This window comes from Amblyomma americanum, chromosome 3, assembly GCF_052857255.1.
Source record: "Amblyomma americanum isolate KBUSLIRL-KWMA chromosome 3, ASM5285725v1, whole genome shotgun sequence".
NCBI lineage: Eukaryota > Metazoa > Arthropoda > Arachnida > Ixodida > Ixodidae > Amblyomma > Amblyomma americanum.
The window spans coordinates 200,628,257-200,648,456 of NC_135499.1; the positions used below are offsets into that span (position 1 = coordinate 200,628,257).

The following is a 20,200-nucleotide window of genomic DNA, read 5'->3' on the forward strand; positions in this document are numbered from 1 at the left end:
CGATCACTATAAAATGTCTAATACCGTGATCAGGCACGTAACCAAGAAAGGGAGAGGGGGTGGACAGCCTCTCTCTGTTCTGAAATCGAGCTCACCCTATCCCCCCCCCCCCTTTTTTTTTAATCTTAGCAGTGCCAGCACAATAGACCCCCCCCCCTCCCCCATTCGGCACAAAAAATTACCTTGTCCCCCCCTCCGAAAGAAATACCTGGCTACGTGCCTGTCCACGGTGCATATTAAAGAAAAGCCCTCGGAAGTGCCACCCTTGGATTGCTTCCTTCTTAACTCACCATTTCTGATCGGTTCGAACGTACAATTGTCCAAATATTGAGGAATTTTGACAGGGAGAGAGAGGGACTACTTGAAGACACAATAAACCAGAAATAAAAAAATTCACATAACAAAAGAAATGTTTTTTTTTCTTTCCCTCCATGACCTACAAAATGTGTACATAATATGCAAACTTGCTCCGATCCTCCGAGTTCCTCACTTCTTTTCATATTTCGCCGTAATCACTACATTAGTGAGCCGCTTTCTTAATCATCCATAGCCCACGGACGCGCCTACCCGACGCTATTTTCCTTCTTTTTTTCCTTGCATATTAATCTCTTTTCTTGCATAATTTTTTTTGGTAATCAATGAGAGCGAAATTTCAACGAAATGACTTACAATTGAACGCTGTTTCGTGCGTTCTGCTTTACTTAAAACGTGAGTTGTACCGGACGAAAAATTTATTCCACCTGCATACTTTTTGTTACGTTTGTAAAGCTTCAAATTTTTCGTCAATATTTTACCCTGCTTAATGAACGCACATCGAAAATTTTCCGAGGTTTATTGGGACAAACAATGCCTTCATTATGCGAGAAAACCTAGCAGCTGCGCCCTGCTGCCGTCAGGAATTATTTAAAGGAGTATCTCTCTAACGATGGCGTCAACACAGCAGGGGACAGACGGGCTATAAAAGAAAAAAATGCATCGGGAAAGTCTGTACTCATCCACTACTATAACGGCACAAAAAGCGGAGAAGGATGTAGAGTGAAGCCAGAGGTGGCGACGCCTTGAAGATATGTGATTAGGACAGATAATGGCTGCGGTACTAACAGAGTGGAACACGAACACGAGTGGTGCAGGCCCCTCAAGTATGGAAGGGAGTAACCAATGTAAACGAAAAATGGAATTTGTGGTTATCTGTCAATAAAAGTCGGAAATGACTTTTGGATATTGTACGTCAAGAAGAGAATTGTATAGCTATAGGACAGGAAAAAGTGTGCTTGTCATATATGACTACTGAATAATCATCAAATGAACGAACGCTCTTTGTTCCCTTTACGGGTTTAACGTCCCAAAGTGACTCAGGCTATGAGGGACGCTGTAGTGAAGGGCTCCAGAAATTTCTACCACCTGGGGTTCCTTAACGTGCCCTGACATCGCACAGTACACGGGCCTCTAGAATTTCGCCTTCATCGAAATGCGACAACCCTCTTGTTCCCTTTAGTACTGTATGGAGCTGCGTACTGTTTACGTGCAGTAGTTGTTGTTGTTGATAGCCTATCAAAAGATGGCACATACCCACACTGGGGGATCGCCCAAGAATAGGGTAACGCAGTTAATAAAAAGGAAAAGCACGTGGGAGCGCAACACCGGTGAATTCTTCCTCATGAACAGAAAAGGGATGAGAGTTTTGATTTCAAAATTATAAGAATAATAATAAAGAGAGGGATTAAATAATAATGATTAAGTCAAAATGTAATAATTGTATATTGCTAGCGCGCGTTGAGCCACTTCTTCGTTCTGAGCAGCGTGCTCAGAGTGCTTCGCTGCTTTCGGTGCAGGAATGCGCCGGAGAGCATTTGCCCGCTGTTATTTGGTCATAGCGCCGCGTTCGGCCGTCTTGGCCGCTTTCTCAGCTTCATGGGCGACAAAGCTGCCGTTGGCGAGACGTGCAGTCTTTCTATCTCTTGACTCATCCGACTCCATCGCATGCCCATGGATACTACGTTTGGAAGAGCGGGACGAGTGGATGAAAGATGACGACGATTCAGCCTCCAGCATGCGTTATATACCCATTAGAACACACCGTGCGAGACGCTGCGGGGATGACCGAATGGTCTGAGGAATCGGGAAACGAAGATTTTTTGTTTCCTCCGGCGCTGGTTCAAATCTCACCAGAGGATACAGTAAGAGAAAGTTATCTGCTATAGTCGGATACAACTCAAGCTTGAAGCGGCAGATTCCTGCCAAAGGAGGCCCTCCAGCCAATGGCATCGACCGATTTGCATGATGTCGCAGTTAAGCTATAGTTATTATTCTTTGTCACGCACGATTTATCCGTTGTTAATCCCTTGTCATGGTAGCGTGGCAGCGACGGCAATGCCATGAAAATCGGTCGAAGCTATTAGCTGGAGGTCCTCCCTTGAAGGGGATTCGCCGCTTCTTTCTTGAGTTGTATCTGATCATTGATACCATTCGGAAGGAAATTTCTGGATTGTTCCGGAAGGGCTCAACCTCAGATTCCTCCTCAGTTCGGCTTCAGGTTCGGGATGGTGCTCCCTTCAGTTTGTCCAGAATGGGAGCCAAAAGTATTTCACACTGAAAACATTTTTAACCATGAAGCTCTTTTACGATTATCAATGCTCTTTCTTCCTTTTTGTGCTCAGATTTGTCGGAGGTTTACCTTCGCCTATGTGCTGTCTTATTGGTGCCTTTTTTTCCCCAAACAGTTCGCCCGATGCGAACCTTGCTTTGTACCCTCTTTCAGAAAGGCCCAGGGGCATAAACTGCTGCACCCTATAAAGAACCCGATCGATGCTTCCCACACATACTTTCTACTCGGCGTGACTGCACATTAAAGAAAGATGATGTCATTAAATAATGACTCTTGTCAGCACGCCTGTAATACAACGTTTGGATGAGTCTTTTCGTTTCTCTTCTTAAGGCAAGGCGACGAAAGCCCGTCACCGTTGGCATCGTTCACTGAAAGTGCCAGCGGTGCTAACAAAGCGTAAACTACGCAAAGTTCCTTGTCTCCAGTAGACAAAAGATGGCAGCCTTTTGTACGGCGGCGCCTCTCACAGCCCGAGTCGCTTTGGGACGTCAAACGGCATAAAACCAAATCCTTTGTATGGTGTCTGAGGTGAGTAACCACGGCAGACAGCCTAAAGAAAGGACGCTCGTTAGCACGCAGGCCTTGTGCAGCTTTAAGAATGCACGGACGACGCCGCTAATTGCAGGGGCTGTCGCACTTCCGTGCTATGCCAGAATACAAATGACGGGGAGCAACCCGATGAACGAATAGGAGGGCCCCTCTGCAAGATTTCATGGCATCAAAAAAACAAGCGAAAATAGGGTACGGATTGGGGTGGTTAACGAAGCGTGTCTTGCTTTTCTTGAAAGACCTGTCAGCATGTAGGCGTGAATGAGCGTGATGCCACCCGCCTGTCAGCACGCTTAACACGAACGCTCGACTGCGCGTCCTGCACTGATATAGTACGGCCCCTGAGCGCTGGGCGCTGAGTCCGAGACCATGCTGCATGGTGTGTGTGCGGCGATTGGAGACAGCTGGTACCCAGCGGCCGACGCCCAGCTGTGCCAATGGAAGACACGCGCTCGAGCGTTCGTGTTAAGCCTGCTGACGGTGGTACAGCTCATGGCAACGATCCAGAAGGTTGTATACTGTATTATCTGCAGAGGAAGTACAGCCTTTGTCAAAAGCTTGGAGCCCAAGGGGTTTGCTTCAGAGCCACACCGTGTGGTTCGTATCGCATCTCCAGCGTTCGAACTTTCCTGAAAGTAAGAGGATTTTTGGTCCTGCGTCCTCCAATGGGTATGACTTCTACAAAATGCTACAGGAGTCCCAGTTTAAGGCTTATATGCAAATCCCCTGGGCTGCAAACTTTTGACAAAGACTGCACATCTGAGTTAAACACAGTTATTACTATATACGTCTGTTATCGTATACAAAACGCACTGTCTTGTTCGTGGTTAACAGCTGCGTCAGAGGTTGTTATGAATCAAAGGAGGGCAAGGTGTGAGGGTAGCAGACCCCGCTGCGGACGACACAGCGTAGTTTGTCATCTACTAAGCAAAATCGACGAATCTCCCGGCCCATACCAGTTGCGACGAAAGCCGTCTTCGCTCATGAAGCGAAGTGTTCGTTAACACACGTCGGATGGGTCCTGGGCGAATCACAAAAAAGCGCCGCCAAGCATTATCAATATTCGTTACCCGTGGCCTGGTCGCACGTAATCGTATCCTACACCTGCGTTCAGAGTTGGAGCCTTTGTAGCGGACTCAGCCGCCTCTCGATACAGTGGCAACAGCAGGTGCAAGAGCGACGGAGACAAGCTTCCGATGGCGTTGCATTTATACATCGCGCCTCTCGTTATTACGGCGAAAGCCTTTCTTGGCTCATGAGTGACGTGGACGGAAGCTGCAGACGGAAGTTTGTGGACGGAAGTTGTCCGCACGAACTGTCAATCATAAGTTGTGTGGTAAATAAAACAAAAATGTAAAAGTTGATTAAGCAACAGTTCTTAAGCAACGTATATGTAATGAAATAAAGAAACCAGCAATTACAATAATAAAAACAACGGGGGAAATAAATAAAATAGAAAAACACAAAACAAAACAAAAATAAACTAAAATATAAATATAAGAAGACCGCGGTGGCTCAGTGGTTAGGGCTACTGATCCGGCTCGGCTACTGATCCAGAGTTCCCGGGTTCGAACCCGACCGCGGCGGCTGCGTTTTTATGGAGGCAAAACGCTAAGGCGCCCGTGTGATGTGCGATGTCAGTGCACGTTAAAGATACCCAGGTGGTCGAAATTATTCCGGAGCCCTGCACTACGGCATCTCTCTCTTCCTTTCTTCTTTCACTCCCTCCTTTATCCCTTCCCTTACGGCGCGGTTCAGGTGCCCGCCGAGATGTGAGGAAGATACTGCGCCATTTCCTTCCCCCAAAAAACAAACAAAAACCAATTACGAAGAAACAAAATAATAAAGTGCAGAAAACACGAAATAAAAATGTAGGGAGAAAGAGGACAGGGGAAATAATAATAATAATAATAATAATAATAGGTTTTTGGGGGAAAGGAAATGGCGCAGTATCTGCCTCATATATCGTTGGACACCTGAACCGCGCCGTAAGGGAAGGGATAAAGGAGGGAGTGAAAGCAGAAAAGAAGAGATGCCGTAGTGGAGGGCTCCGGAATAATTTCGACCACCTGGAGATCTTTGACGTGCACTTTCGCATTCGCGCTCTTAATCAGACCTAAGTGCCATCCTGTAATTTTTTCTTGAATAGCACCAGTTATAAAGAACCTGGACTTGTTGCCACCCCATAGCGCGGACTAAGAGATCAATAAAGATACGAAATACGCCATTTGTATAATACACTGTAGCCTCCGATATAACAGCTGAGTCATCATTATTACCAACAACCGCAAGTTAACAGCACCTTATGGCCGATTTTACATCCATAAGGTATTGGTTCTTCCTTAAATTATAAGATAGCGTTCTGTATCGGAGAATGATGCGCGCAGATTTTAGCAGCGTCGTTTCTGTAGTTATTCGAGAAGTCGTATAATTTGTCAGCGCTCGTTTGCTGCGATGGATTCTTCGGGTTTCTGCAGACAGCACCCAGTGCGCCAGAAATTATTACTGCCACTACTTTGTTGTTGTCGTTTCATAGTCTATGCAATATCAACACCACCGTGCTCGTCCATCACTGGCGAGGCCATACAAAATGAACATCGGTAAAGACAAGACATGCAAGGACTATCATAAATAACAATCTACACTTAAACCATGTAGTTACGCAACAAACTATCGGCAACCGCCGCAACGGTGCGCCCAGCTATTCGAGCAACTCTTATCGTTCCCCCTGCAGAAAAGGAAGCCAAGGAAGGGGCACACACAGCGTGCATCGCGGCAGCCACCACGCGGCTTCCGGCTATCGGGAGACGAGGCGCCGACGTCCCCGGCGCAATCGCGAAATGCCATCGCGCCCGATACGGCGTGGAGCCAGCCGCAAAGCTACGTCCGTTTCCCCGCGTTCGTGCGTACTATAAGCCTACGCACGCACACACGCACGCGCCATTTACCGGTCCCGCGCAGAGCTTCAAACGTTCGCGCGCCTGACCCTCACGCACGCTATTATGACCGCTATCGCGGTCGCCGCAGATACGGTCAGCGCGTTATTTCGCGCCAGCGCCACTATGTCAAGAATACGACGCGAGTTTTATCAGCGTAAAAGCGCCCCGGGCCAATGGCGCCCTTTGAGGCGCCGAAGCACAAACGGAGCTGCCCGCCAGCTTTGCGCGGAACTGACGCATGACTGAGGGCCAGTCAGTCGTGAACTCGGGCCCGCGACGTCGTCATAACCAAACAAGATTGGCCCCTCGTTTCAGCTTATTTCTATTCTTTATTTCAGGCACAAGAACTACTCCGCACAGCGAGCTCTTTCACGACATGTGGCCGCTGGAATCGTGCCGCCGTCGACAGAGTCTACAGCTGCTAAGCTACTCGCATGGCGGCCTGCGACTCGGTCCTTTCTGCTGGGTTCGGCTGAAGTTTAGTCAACTTACTTCGTGTCCCGGAATGGAAGCCGGTCCAATCTACGTCTAGCGCCGCAGGGCCGACCCTGAGGTGTACCTGTAATCCCGTACGTCTATAGCGTGCGAAGAAGCCGTTGGTTCGTCAGCAGTGTACGCTGCAGCTAAGTAAACTGCAACTGCGTCCAAGATGACCTTTGGCGATACGCGGCCAAACAACCAAAGACGCTGCCTTTACACGGGGCGCCAAGCCACAGGTCGACGAGGACCTGAAGGGTAGCACGCGAATGTGGAACTGCTTTATTCTGGTGGTTGCGCATTGTTTATATCCTTCTCTGCGTTTTTGCGCGTCAAAGATGTGGATATGTCCAACACAGGTTGGTTTTAAGTACGTCGCAGAGGGAATTCTGAAACATTTTGTCAGGTACGTTATCGGCAGTGGTACCCAAGATCCCAGTGCTGCCTCCCAGCATTACAGAACTCACTACCCTTGAGGGAACGTTCACGTTCTCTCGTCCGACCATTAATAGAGCAGCTGGTCTGACCGATGCGTGCCTTAATTGCCACAGGCCAACGTACATCGGTCAGACCAGCCGCTGTATTAATGATCGGACGAGAGAACGTGAACGTTCCCTCAAGGGTGATGAAAGGAAGCACTTGCCTGCCCATTCCGGCCCTTGGAAATGACCGCCGATATCCACGCCAATTGGAAATCTCGGCAAAGGCGGATACACAACACCGTCCGAATCGTTGGAGGCACTTTTCACAGACAGGGTTGCGTCAGCGACATTTCGATATCACTTCTTGCTGACGAAATCAGTTCAGTTGACGTGATGTAGTAACAACCATGATGTAGTAACCATCTTAATCGAGTCAGAATCGGTGCTTTTCCATGAATTCACCGTTGAATTTAACTGCGAATTCATGAATTCACCGTTGTTTGCTGTTGTTTTTCATTTATTTTCTCATTTGGGATGCATGCGTAGCCATGATCCTTACTTCCTTCCTTGTGGCCCTCCTGTCTACTCTGTGTTCTGTGGTGCGTACATGTTATGTTATGTTACATTACGTCATGCTGGGTTTAACATCCCAAAGTAGCAAAACGGACTATGATACACGCCATAGTGCAGGCAATAATTTGCGCCATCTGGGCTTCCTTAACGAACACCGACATCGCACAGAACGTGCGCGTTTTTACATTTTTCCTCTGTCGGAATGCGGTCGGAGTGGTCAGGATTCGAGTCCGCGACTCTATTTTCTTTTAAGCTGCAACAAGCGGCGCGAAGCAGATGACAAGACGCCATAGCGGAACTACACTCAAGTTCAATTCTGTCCACTCAGTAAGTAAATGTGGCGCAAGTCCAGTACAGACGAACGGAGAGTTGTCACGATGACTTTAGATCGAAATCAAACGCAGTTTTAACGAAACGTCGACATGACGCTCGTCATGCCCGCGAGTCATCAAGCATGTACAACAGGACTTGTATAACAGGACGAAGCAAATAGCAACAGTGGTGGACGAAAGTTTGCGGAATGGCGGTTCGCGGAAGCAAAATTTATCTCTGTGCGGTCGGGAAAATAGGTCAATTAAAAGCACTGGATCACGAGGGATATGCGTGCTCCATTTACAGAAAAAATATCACCTCACTGACTAGCGTCGCATCGCAGAAATAAATGTATTTCTGCGAATCCGCATCCCGCAGTATTTTGTCCATGGCAGTACAGTGCCTGACTGAATTCGGAGCTTTTTTTGAGACAGTCTGAAAACTCGGTGAGTATACTGAATGTATGCTTCTGTATAATATTTCAGCGCCATAGAGGCATGAACGCGAAAGAAAGACACCGCGGTGGTACGGCGCCGACGAATCCGACCGCAGTATTAAAATTATTTCGCGTTTTAACACGGATAACAGCAATTTCTTTTCCTGCCACATCAGTTCAACGAACAAGCCACGAAACAAACGCTCAAACGCGCCAATACCGAGCACTGATCAAGCATACTCGGGATCGGACGAGGCCGGCAGTGCGGAGGAGCACCAGACCGAGGCCAGCGCAACTTACTCGCAAGGTCGACGTCGTGCGCCTCGGCAACTCCCGGGACGATCCGCTTCCGCAAAAGCAAGAGGACAACATGGCCCACGAACGCCCAGTGACAGCCGGTCACGCGCTGTCCACAGACGGCACCGCACACGACAGGCGCGCCGCTCCTCCCAGGCGCAGCATCGGCATCCACGAGAAGCGGCCGGGTCAGCTCATTGAGGGCACCCGAGAGCCGCTCGCGGGGCCCCAACACAAACACACGCACACACCACGCACGCACAACAATCTCTCCGAGACGCGCGCAACGGCTCAGGAGGGAGGCGATAACGCCCGCGCGCACTCGACGTGGGCAGGCGGCGAAATTCGTTCGGCCGAGAAAGCGGGCACACCGGCGGCGGGAGGACGACGCAGCGGCAGGCGCGGCGAAGACCGCCGCGTGGTCGCAGCCGGCAGGGAACTCTTCCTCAAGAGCGGCTCAGTACCGAGGCACGAGCGCCGTGGCCCGCCGAGGAAAAGGTCCGGCACGTCACGGACAATCGCACCGACGCCAATGCGCCTCTTGCGCGGTCGCGAAGTTCATCGCTGCTTCGAGAAGCGCGCTGACAAGACAGGCCGCTCGCTCGCCGGTGCGGACGGCGCCCGAATGCGGAGGACCGCTCGGAGAGCGGCCGCTCTGCAAGCTCGCCGCTGCGCGTCCACTGCGGTCACGGTCGCGGCGACCGCAAGGCCGCCTCGGGAACTGGATGCAACGCCCACATAGCACGTTGCGGCCGCCGCCAGCGAGCGGGTCGGAGCGGGCAGGTTCGACGATCGGGTCAATTCGGCCGCCTAGATGAGGCCGGCCGGAGAAGCGATTCCAGTCCCGTGGGCGCGCTTCTTGTAGTAGCACGCTCGGCAGTCCACACGACGGCGAGGCCCCGGCACAGGGCTCACGGGAGACTGTACAGCGGCGAAATCCTGCGGGCTTATTCCCTGGACAGCACGGTCGAAAACGGGAAGATTCCTCCGATAAAATCCAGTGGCATTCAGTTGTCCATATCGGCGCACTTCACGAGAAACGGGCGCGGACACCGCACGGCAGCTAAAAGGGGGCCAGGTCGTTCTTCACTCTCGGCAGAAACGAGAAAACGTGGAGAGAGCAAGGACGTTGCGGCGCGGCAGAAGCACCGTGCAGGAGCCGCGCTGAGAGGTGGCCGCCGGAGTACGGCGAAATACCCGCTCCTGCGACAAAAGGCCGAGACAGCCGGCGGGCGGTCCTCGGCGCGGCTGCTGAGGCATCCATCCGTTCGGTTCACCAGTGGCGGCCTTCCCGACCCCCCTTCCCGCAGAGAAAACAACTCTGCCTCCTTGCCCCCGCGGTGAGGGGCGCCCCGGAGGAGAAGACGCCCACTCCTCGGGCAGAAGGCTTCCGCCGACGGGGGGCACACAACGCGCTCAGAGGAAAGCCCCGCGGGCTCGTGCGCGCACCCTTCTCCCCTTTGGAAAAGCAGCCCCGCTCGATGCCCCCTCCTCCCCCTGCGTTTGCTCCAGCCCAGCAGCACCAGCAGTAGAGCAGTTACGTGCAGAGGCGGAGACCACGCCGGGCTCTGAGGGGCAAAACAAGGCCAGCAAAGACGGTAGAATGCGCCTCCTCCACCTCTCGGCCCATCACCGCGCCACTGCGGCATGAACAGGTATATGAACGCGCAGACACGCGGGGTTAGGGGGGGGGGGGGGGGGGTGCAGACGCAAACGTTTGACTGCGCGATGACGATGATGACCCTGAAAATCACGCAGCGGCTGCTGGGACCCAGAGAGCTAGGCGCCTTCGAAGCCTCTTCTGCGCCAAAACGAGCTGCCGAAAAAGATGAGCGCTCCGCGGACTGCCCCCTCCGAGCATCCACCGCCGATGCCCGGCTGCCGCTTCGTGCGCGGCGGCCGGGGCCAGCGGGGCGAAGAGCGGCCGCTGACTGCCGCCAGCCAGATCACGATGCGGCGCGGCTGTGCCGAAGTCTCCCGAAAACAGCCAGAGACGCACCGGCGCGCTGCATAGCGCTCCCGCGAAGGGCATCCACACGCAACGAACGTGCTCAGGGAGGCCGGGGGGGAGCATTTGTTTCGAAAGAAAGCCAGCGGGGCTCGCAAAAAGTAAAGGCGGCGGTTAATCACAGAGACAGCGGCAAAAGGAGCCGCGCGAAAGCAGCGGAGAGCCAGGCAGTCGTCGAGAGCATTCCGGCGCTTCATTGCGGCGTCGGAAAACGAATCTCCGTTCGGAAGCGGCAAAGGAGCCGGTGTAGAAAGAGAGGAGGGGGGGGGGGGGGGGGGGGGGGCGAGTACTCTCTGGCCGGAGAGAGCGCTTAAATTCCGGGAACCACGCTGCGATGGGCGTATGGGACGGGCCCGGAAGCCGCCGGAAACTGTCCGTAAAAGAGCTCGAGAGCATAAAAAAGGACAGCCGTTGCTGCTGGGTGCGCGCACGCGCGGTGCACACGGACACGGTTCTTTTTTTCCAGCTCGTCGTCGCTTGAGAGAGGAGGGCGGGCGGGGACACAAAGTTGATAAACGCGCTCTGCGCAGCCATGCTGATCGTCTCCGCTGCTGGAGACGCTATTTTCGACTCCGTTGCCGAGGCGGCCAGAGCCGCGTGCGTGAAATCGATCATTACCCTCCGGTGGAGTCAACAAACACGAGGATTGGGTACGTCAGTCTCTCGCGTTTGTTACGTGCTGCGAGTCTTGGAGTACACGTGCGCGCAAAGAAGACATCAACGCGATGAACGCGCCACCAGGCGACGTAAGCTCGCTGCCTCAGTTCCGTCGCCAGCAGTTGTTTACGAACACCCGCGTTGGCTGAGGCGCAACACGCTCGCGCCTTGCACGGGCGCCTATAACATAACGGTGTTCAAAGTGCGCCGCGCGCTCACGTCAAGCGGAGAGGAATGGACCGGGCCTCGGCTATTCACCCCGGAAGGACGAGGTGGTCCGCGCCTTTGATTATTCATTCCTTATTCGTAGCGCTGCTGTATCCCTGCCGGGGGTATGCAACGTTTGATGGCGCGCAGAGGCGGAGGAATCGAAGTTACCGTCGCCAACCGCGCTCGGCCGCTTCTGTCGGAACACACGGGCGTACGGCGTAGTTTAAGTACACAAATTCGCGCTGGAGGCAGGAGCCGCCGGCCATGCCCCGATTTAAAAAAAAAAGGGCAAAAAGCGAGCAAGGAACCTCGTTTAAGGCCACGCTTCTTTTATTTTTCTTCTCATTTTGACTATCACGAGCACGCCATCTCCCGGACTTGTCCAGTGGCGTCGGGATGCCGCGGGGAATTACAAACATGAGACCCATAAAAAAAGAACTTTACGACCGTTTACGACAAGGTGGCTGGTAACCCGATACCAGTTTGGGCCGAATCGCGACCTCGTGGTCACCGCCAGGTCGCTTTTACGAATACCGGGCCCACCAAGTGGCCTCTCTAAATGCCGCCGACGACAGATGGCGGCGCCGCGGCGCTCCACAGGCTCGGCGAGAACTTGATCCGTCCCAGAAACTTGTTTGTTCGCCGCCCTGCATATACGCTGCATCCCCAACTCTTCTTTGCCGTTTATCGCGGCGCATAAAGTCGAAGCGGACGCTGGATAAACTCGAGCGCGGGGTGCCTTATGTTAACGCGTGTAGGGTCACGTAGTATACGTACTCTTGTCGAAAGCGACGCCGCGAAACGCGCCACTATCAACGGTGCGGAGAAAGCGCAGCACTCCGTGTTTATCGGGTAAAACCATGTCCCATTATGAGGGGACAAGTTGTGCAAGATGACCTCGAGGCGGCAAGAAATTGCGACGCGGTTTGCATCTGCCTCGGGCTCCAGGAAACTTAGCGCTGCAGTGCACACGCCAGGCGGTTGGCTCTGGAACAGCGTCGGGGATAGACGCTCGAGCTAGTCGGCTATTCATCCTAGAGACACGGGGACAAGAGAAATTCCGGACTGGACAAAGCTACAGCAACTAAACGTAGGACAAAACAACAACAACAACAACAACAACAACAACAACAACAACAACAACAACAACAACAACAACAACAACAACAATAATAATAATAATAATAATAATAATAATAATAATAATAATAATTGTTTTGGGGGGAACGGAAATAGCACAGTCTCACATATCGGCGGACACCTGCACCACGCCGTAAGGGAAGGGATAAAGGAGGGAGTGAAAGAAGAAAGGAAGAAAGAGGTGCCGTAGTGGAGGGCTCGGGAATAATTTCGACCACCTGGGGATCTTTAACGTGCACCGACATCGCACAACACACGGGCGCCTTGGCGTTTTTCGTCCATCGAAACGCGGCCGCCGCGGTTGGGTTCGAACCCGAGTATAAACGTAATAATAATAATTAATAATTGGTTTTTTTTGGGGAAAGGAAATGGCGCAGTATCTGTCTCATATATCGTTGGACATCTGAACCGCGCCGTAAGTGAAGGGATAAAGGAGGGAGTGAAAGAATAAAGGAAGAGATAGGTGCCGTAGTGGAGGGCTCCGGAATAATTTTGACCACCTGGGGATCTTTAACGTGCACTGACATCGCACAGCACACGTGCGCCTTAGCGTTTTTCCTCCATAAAAACGCAGCCGCCGCGGTCGGGTTCGAACCCGGGAACTCCGGATCAGTAGTCGAGCGCCCTAACCACTGAGCCACCGCGGCGGGTATAAACGTAGGCACTGCTTTCACACATTTCGGGCCGATCTGAATACCACCCTTCGCGTACAGAAGCGGAAGCGGAGGTGCATCTCAGCGCAGTCGAACTGCGCGTTTATGATTGGACCACTGCAAAAAGGTTTCCCTCCTTAGTAAAATCTGGCCCTGATAATCCAGGCTCTCAGAAATAGGAAAACGGCACAAGACGCGAGCGACAATACATTTTTTTTTTCATGCTACCCACTCCCCACTTCTACTCGTCGACGCTCAGGAAGCCGCAGCCGTAAATCGAGATCGGCACGGCGGCCGTGCACGAACTTGGAGCGGCCATCCGCGCAGTACACAACATCCGCTAGAAATCATTCAAGCGGAAAATGCCCGAAAGAAAGGTCACGTGCGGCCGCTCCCCGGCCATATTTTGATGTCCGATAATAAAAAGATAAGAGTTTTCCTCGAAGAGCCCAGCCCGGATGAGTCATCGGTTCTCGTAGCCGCCTCGTATGCCGGCAAAAGGTAGCCGTATACAGCTACTATTGGAAGGGTTATCTTTATTGCCGACATGCTGCACCCTCACACAGTGAAGTGAGGAAACTTTATGAGCAGCGCGGATATTTTATTTTTCGCTTCTCACGCCAGAGTTCACGCTTGCCTGCAGGTGCAGTGCAAGAAGTCACCGAGAATCGTGACTCGTGCTTGACCATTCCTGTGAAGGTGAAGACGTGACCTTTATTTATTTATTTAGTCATACAGGTTCGTATACGGTACCCTTCTGGGCATCAGTGCAGGAAAAAGGTATGAAGCATGATGTGCAGTAGATATTCGGTGCATTATATAAAACACATCCGCGATGCAAACAGGAAACAAACAATGCACCACTCTAATAATGTCACCTTGATGAACAAACAGTAGACATTCGGTGTAATGTACAAAATACAGTCGAGTCCAGATATAGCAAACGAGGATATTTAGAATTATTGGCAATATCGAACACACAGGATATCACCTGAAAAATCCAGCGTAAAGTATAGGAACGTCACTCAGTATAACGAATTCGAATTTCACCGCGGTGGAGGGAAGACAGGAAGATGGTTTCTTGACACTCAAAAAGTGAACAACGGAAGGAGAAAGCCTCAGGGTGCTTGCCAACGTTTCGGACAAGAGGACTTGTCTTCGTCTGGGCAGTTCGATATATCGAACTACTTGCCGCACCCCTCCAAGTTACACCTCTCCTAACGGTGTTCTTTGATCACTTTCTTCGGGCGGAGACGGGTCGGCTGCGCCGCCTTGGACACCTGCTGGCAGCGCTAGCGCTGTGACCTTGTTGCGAGGTGAGCGTGGGATGTTAAATGCTTCCGTAATGCATCCTAAGAGTTCCAAATCTTTGGAAGGTAAGAAGATTTCTGATCCTCCCCCTCCAATGGGCAGAATTTCAACGAACGCTACAGGAGCCTCACTACACTGTTCAGAAGCAAACCCCGGGGCTCTTAACTTTTGGCAAAGGGTGTACGTACATCCGCACTGCAACTGAGAAACAACGCAACAATCCAACGATGTCAAGGTTTACAAATGAGGTCATGTAACAATGTGAAAAAGAATGAAGCAGGTGCAGTGACAGTTAGATCCGGCAAATAGTTCCAGTCGTGTACAATTTGGGGGGAGGGGGTGATTTGAAAACTTTTAGTCGGCGATTATATTCTTGTATTTTCATAGTGTTGTCCACGTGGGCGGACACGTAAATGGACACGTAAACGGACACGTAATAAAGTCCACTATTAATCCCGGCTCTAATTTTCTAGAAAAAGTAGGGGTAGTCGTTAGTAGTTACGCCTCACAGAGTGCAACGGCCACCCTAAACACTTCACAATATCAGGTGACCGCGTCGTGAAATCACAGTCGCCTGTAGCAAATCTACCAGCATGCTTCTGTATACGTTCTAGTATGTTTGTACTTTCTTTCGTTGCCAGGTCCCGTACCACGCACGCGTACTCTAAGATCGGGGGTACATTTGTTATGATAGTTTAAACTCTGACGGTGCATGTCGGAAGTTCAGTCGCAAGAGGTTCAACGTCCGGCTAGCCTCTCCCGTTAAATACTCCACATGTGCGTTCCAGGACACAGTGCTCGAAAAAATAATGCCTGCATAGGTATTTATATTCTGTCACAACGGACAAAAAAAATGCCACTGGTAAAATAATATTTAATGAAAGACCGCTTATTATTTGTGAACCTATGCTCAAATTGCCCTTTGAAACGTTAAGTTGCATGTCCCACGTGCTGAATCACGATAGGGCAGAGTTGAGATCAGTCTGCAAGCAGTCACGATCGGTTTCGCAGGTAACGTCTCGACACATGCAGCAGTCATCATTGTCTGACTACGCTAGTAAGAATTTCAGCATCTGATGAGCACCATAAAAAGAAGAGCGCCCGAAACAGATCCTTGCGGTACGCCAGCCAAGACATGCACAAGATGACGATAAGCCACTGAGACTCGCTGTTTTCTATCGAGTAGATAAACTTCAATTCAGATCTTAAGTTTAGCAGGTATGTTAAGAGCAAACAGCTTTTGTAATAAAAATGCATGCGAGACCGAATCAAACGCTGCGAGGAAATCCAAAAATATAAAATCTAATTGATTGCCCGATCCGGAGTTCCCGGGTTCGAACCCGACCGCGGCGGCTGCGTTTTTATGGAGGAAAAACGCTAAGGCGCCCGTGTGCTGTGCGATGTCAGTGCACGTTAAAGATCCCCAGGTGGTCGAAATTATTCCGGAGCCCTCCACTACGGCACCTCTTCTTCCTTTCCTCTTTCACTCCCTCCCTTATACCTTTCCTTACGGCGCGGTTCAGGTGTCCAACGATATATGAGACAGATACTGCGCCATTTCCTTTCCCCAAAAACCAATTATTATTATTATTAATTGATTGCCCGTGTGCTGTGCGATGTCAGTACACGTTAAAGATCCCCAGGTGGTCGAAATTATTCCGGAGCCCTCCACTACGGCACCTCTTTCTTCCTTTCTTCTTTCACTTCCTCCTTTATCCCTTCCCTTACTGCGCGGTTCAGGTGTCCGCCGATATATGAGACAGATGCTGCGCCATTTCCTTTCCCCAAAAACCAACTATTATTATTATTATTATTATTATTATTATTATTATTATTATTATTATTATTATTAATTGATTGCCAGAGTTAAAAGAAGAGTTAATGTCATGTGTAAATTCTTTTATATGTCGCACGGAAATCCGCCTCTTAAATGATGTTGCGTTGGGTAGAAAACATGTCGCTGTTAAGATGGCTCATTAAGTTGGTGTCAATGATGTGATCTAAAGTTTTACAAGACACGCTAGTCAGAGAAATGGGTCTACAGTTAGAAGTTATTGTTTTTTAATCGCCCTTATAGACGGGAATAGCATTTCCTCACTTCCAGCCAGCATGAAGAAGATCCATCCGTGCTGCAAGCAGGCAAGAAAAAGACTTCAGAACGAGAGGCGCCACAAGGGACGTACCTCAATCAATTATAGTTCCGAGTGGGAGTTAACAAAAGCGAAATAACAGTCACAGTCGCAGTCACAGGTCAGCCATGTCGCCAAAAACACATTCCAGCATCCCGGTGCGCCGTTGGGTGGTCTGTTTTATGGCTTTTTTGAACCGCTGTGTCGCATGGTTGCCGAGAAAGTGCTGTGAACGTTTAGAAGCGATTCTCTCGGAGAAGGCTTGCAGAACGCCTGCTGGGACAAACGTCCGCTCTTGGCTCGAAGGCTCTTAATGAGCTGTTTACTCTTCTTATAGGGCCGGCGGACCTTAGACGCCATCCCTCGAGCTATGGCCTCTGCATTTTGAGCCAAGGCTGGCAAAAGTGGCTCATGCGTTTGTTTTGTTATTCAGACACTGTATCTTGTTCTTGAATGCTTGAGCTCAGCGGAAAAGAGCGGGAAGACCAGTCATTCGTTAATTAGAACCGAGAAATTGGCGTGAAATGGACAGAATGCGCTCGCCCGACGGAGAGCCCGAGAAGTTGGGTTGGCGGCGGTCGAACGAGGCGAGTCGGGTAGAGACTCTGAGGATTACAGTTTAACCTTGGTGTGAACTCCGGAGGAGCTGGAGGCAAAGATACCGAGCTTGATGCGGGCTTTGGCCTGATTCCGCGGGTTTATGGTTGTAAACTCTTAGTTAGACTGCGTGTATTTTTTAATGGTCGCGCCTGACGAGCACGTCCCAATGAGCACTGAACCTTCCTTAGACATCCTGCAGACGAACTGCAGACATCCTGAACGTCCACAGGACGTCCAAGGGAGTTTCAATGCTCATTGGGGTGGAGAATAACTCCAAAATAAACGTGCACAGTTAGAAGAAAGTGTCGCCGAGTCAGCGAACCACGGGGAACATCAACGATCAGGTCAGTGTTCATAAATAGGAAAATAGCTATACCGGTAACATGGCATAGGCACAAAGCGCAGAGACCCAATATTTTTAAGCTTGCACCTCTAGAAAGATTGCCACTATGAGAGTTCAGTTGTCACAAAGCGAAAACGAAACTTGCTTCATAAAACAAAACAAAAAAAATCAGACCACTATCTCTACATCGTTTTTTATCTCTGACGGCGTTACTTAAGGCTCATTTAAAATGTCAAAAGGCGCCGCACTTCGATGGCGCGGGCCGATTCATTGTTTCCCGCGTCGCACGCATGCTACGTGGGAAAAGTTCGAAACCGGGCGACCCGGTTTCCGACTGCTCTGTTGCGCCAACCCACGCTAATCCATGCCAGCAGCCTTCGCGGCGACACGGAAACGCAGAAAAGTATGACTCTCTTCGATGCATTTTGCGATCGCCGACGGGCGGGCGTACAGCCTTGAGATTTATCCGACCCACGAGAAAGATATGCCGGGCACGCGCCCGAAAGTTTGGCCTCAGTAGGGCCAGTTGAATTGCACGAAGCATAAAGAGAAGACTTCTCTGTCAACGTAGCCACAATAGGGAATAAGTTTTATAAATCTTGCTTTCATACACTGAGCCATGCTTCGACGTGTGCAATACAAACCAAGGAAGCGAGCAATGACGTAGTAAAAAAAAATTGGTTTTGAAGAAAGGAAATGGCGCAGTAACTTTATCACATATCTCTGTGGACACTCAAGATATGTGAGACAGTTACTGGCTCTAGTGAAGTAGTTGGTTCGTGGGTAGGGAGAGCTATGGAAGGGCAATTATTGCATTCAAGAGCACAACGTCTGTGGACGTTGCGCCCGGATGCCCGAGGCAAGCCGGTCTTGTATACAAGACCATTATCTTGTGCATCTTATTATCTTATAGTGCATTACCTTGTATTCAAGATAATGCACTATAGTGCACCGACTACAGTTAGGCACTCCGTGAGGGGAGGTGAAGGGAAGGGGACGAAGGGCGTGGACACGGTGACACAGATTTGCATAGAGAGCAGGATAGTAGGGGCAGAACGGATCACAGCGTGGTCGGAAAATGAAAAGTCTAGTTCCTATCTAGTTAAATTTTAAGTAGGTTTTGTTAGCGAGGATCGCGCTGTTATTTTCAAGCAGTATAGACATGACGCCTCTTCGAATTTTAGAAAGCTTACGAATATAGCTTATTCCCCCATTTGCTCTGCGCATAGTCGGCGCAAATCACACCGCAGAGATCGAAATCGAAGCAGACGTAATCTTCTGGTCAACGCGACAGAGTACAGCGTTGCCGAATAAACCGCGACAATGATCTAATTTTGCTCGAAATGGCCAGCCAGACATTCTTTCCGAGACGACCCGAAGGAAACGACCGTCTTCCGAGATGAGGGGTGATGCGTACAGAGGTATGCTCGCGCGTGATAGGTAAAGAAACAGAGGTCGGTCAGATTTACAATTTTGAGGGAGAAATTGTTTTGAACACACAGGCACGTGGTCATCGATTATGTAACACAAGCTCCTGAATGCCCATGCGATGTTTCAGTACGCTTCGCTAAGCTGCGAATAAAAAGACAATATTTCCCATAAAGACCGCGGTGTCGTATATGTGTTTGAAGCGCTTGCAGACAGGAGATGCGTTTCCATACATGGCGTAATCAAGCGTGAAAGAAGGCTGACAGCTACAGTTGGATACAACTTAAGAACGCAGCGGCTTCTCCCCGTCAGAGGACCCCTTCCAGTCAATGGCGTCGGCAGATACCCATGTCCCTGCTAGTGTGACAAAAAAAAAGGGGGATAAAGGAGGATTATTCATTCCCGCTGTAGTCAGGTATAAACCCCTTTCTCCCCATTGTACCGCCGCTCCCTGCATTGTCACGATAGTAGGGTCATGAGAATCGGCCGACACCATTGGCTGGAAGAGGGTCCTTTGACGGGGAAAAGCCGCTGCGTTCTTGAGTTGTATCCGACTATAGTTTTAAAGTCTAACTGAACGGTTATTTACCATAGTACATGCCTGATCCCTCCCTTGTTTAGTTTCTTCAGAGATAACCACCGCACGCTTCTATTTCATAATCGGTGCCCTTTGAACATTTTAAGCAGTGATGGCTCCGTCGTCTATGGAGTTCCTTTTCATCTTTTTTTGCTCATCTTGCTCATCCAGACTATTCTTCGGAACCCTCTAAACGTAGCGCAATGTTGAATACAATTCCACCCAAGCGATCGGATCCAAGTTTTACCGCATCAGTGAACATCTCTCTGCGCGAATGCTCCCCAGATATGTTAAGCGGCACAAAAAAGAAAAAAACCTTGATTCAAACCTATAGCTTTTCCGCAGTTCATGCACGCTGACCATATAGACTGCGACTCGAAACACGCGTGTTCTACGCATAATGTCTCTCAGCGCTTGAACCAATCCGAAAGTCCTGCGTTCTGACGGCTGTTCTGATCTTCGGCATTCCTTTGCAGCTCTGCTCGAGACTAAACGCAACAGAAAACAGTGTTCGCGTTTTAACCGATGCGATTC

At 50.4% G+C, this 20,200-nt stretch overlaps 1 protein-coding gene across 10 annotated transcripts in view; it reads right to left on the bottom strand.

The window, feature by feature from the left end:
• by (focal adhesion protein tensin) overlaps positions 1-20,200 on the bottom strand; it is a 248,222-nt gene that overhangs the window by 183,470 nt on the left and 44,552 nt on the right. For 2 of the 10 annotated variants that reach the window (XM_077659640.1, XM_077659637.1), the window contains exon 1: positions 8,614-9,933. The exons of 5 other annotated variants lie outside the window; for them this stretch is intronic. In XM_077659640.1, coding sequence (XP_077515766.1) covers positions 8,614-8,685 — 72 coding nt within the window. In that variant the 5' untranslated portion in view covers positions 8,686-9,933. Of the gene's footprint in view, positions 1-8,613; positions 9,934-20,200 lie in introns of those variants that run through there. 3 more of the 10 variants (XM_077659628.1, XM_077659627.1, XM_077659633.1) reach the window with 3 other exon arrangements.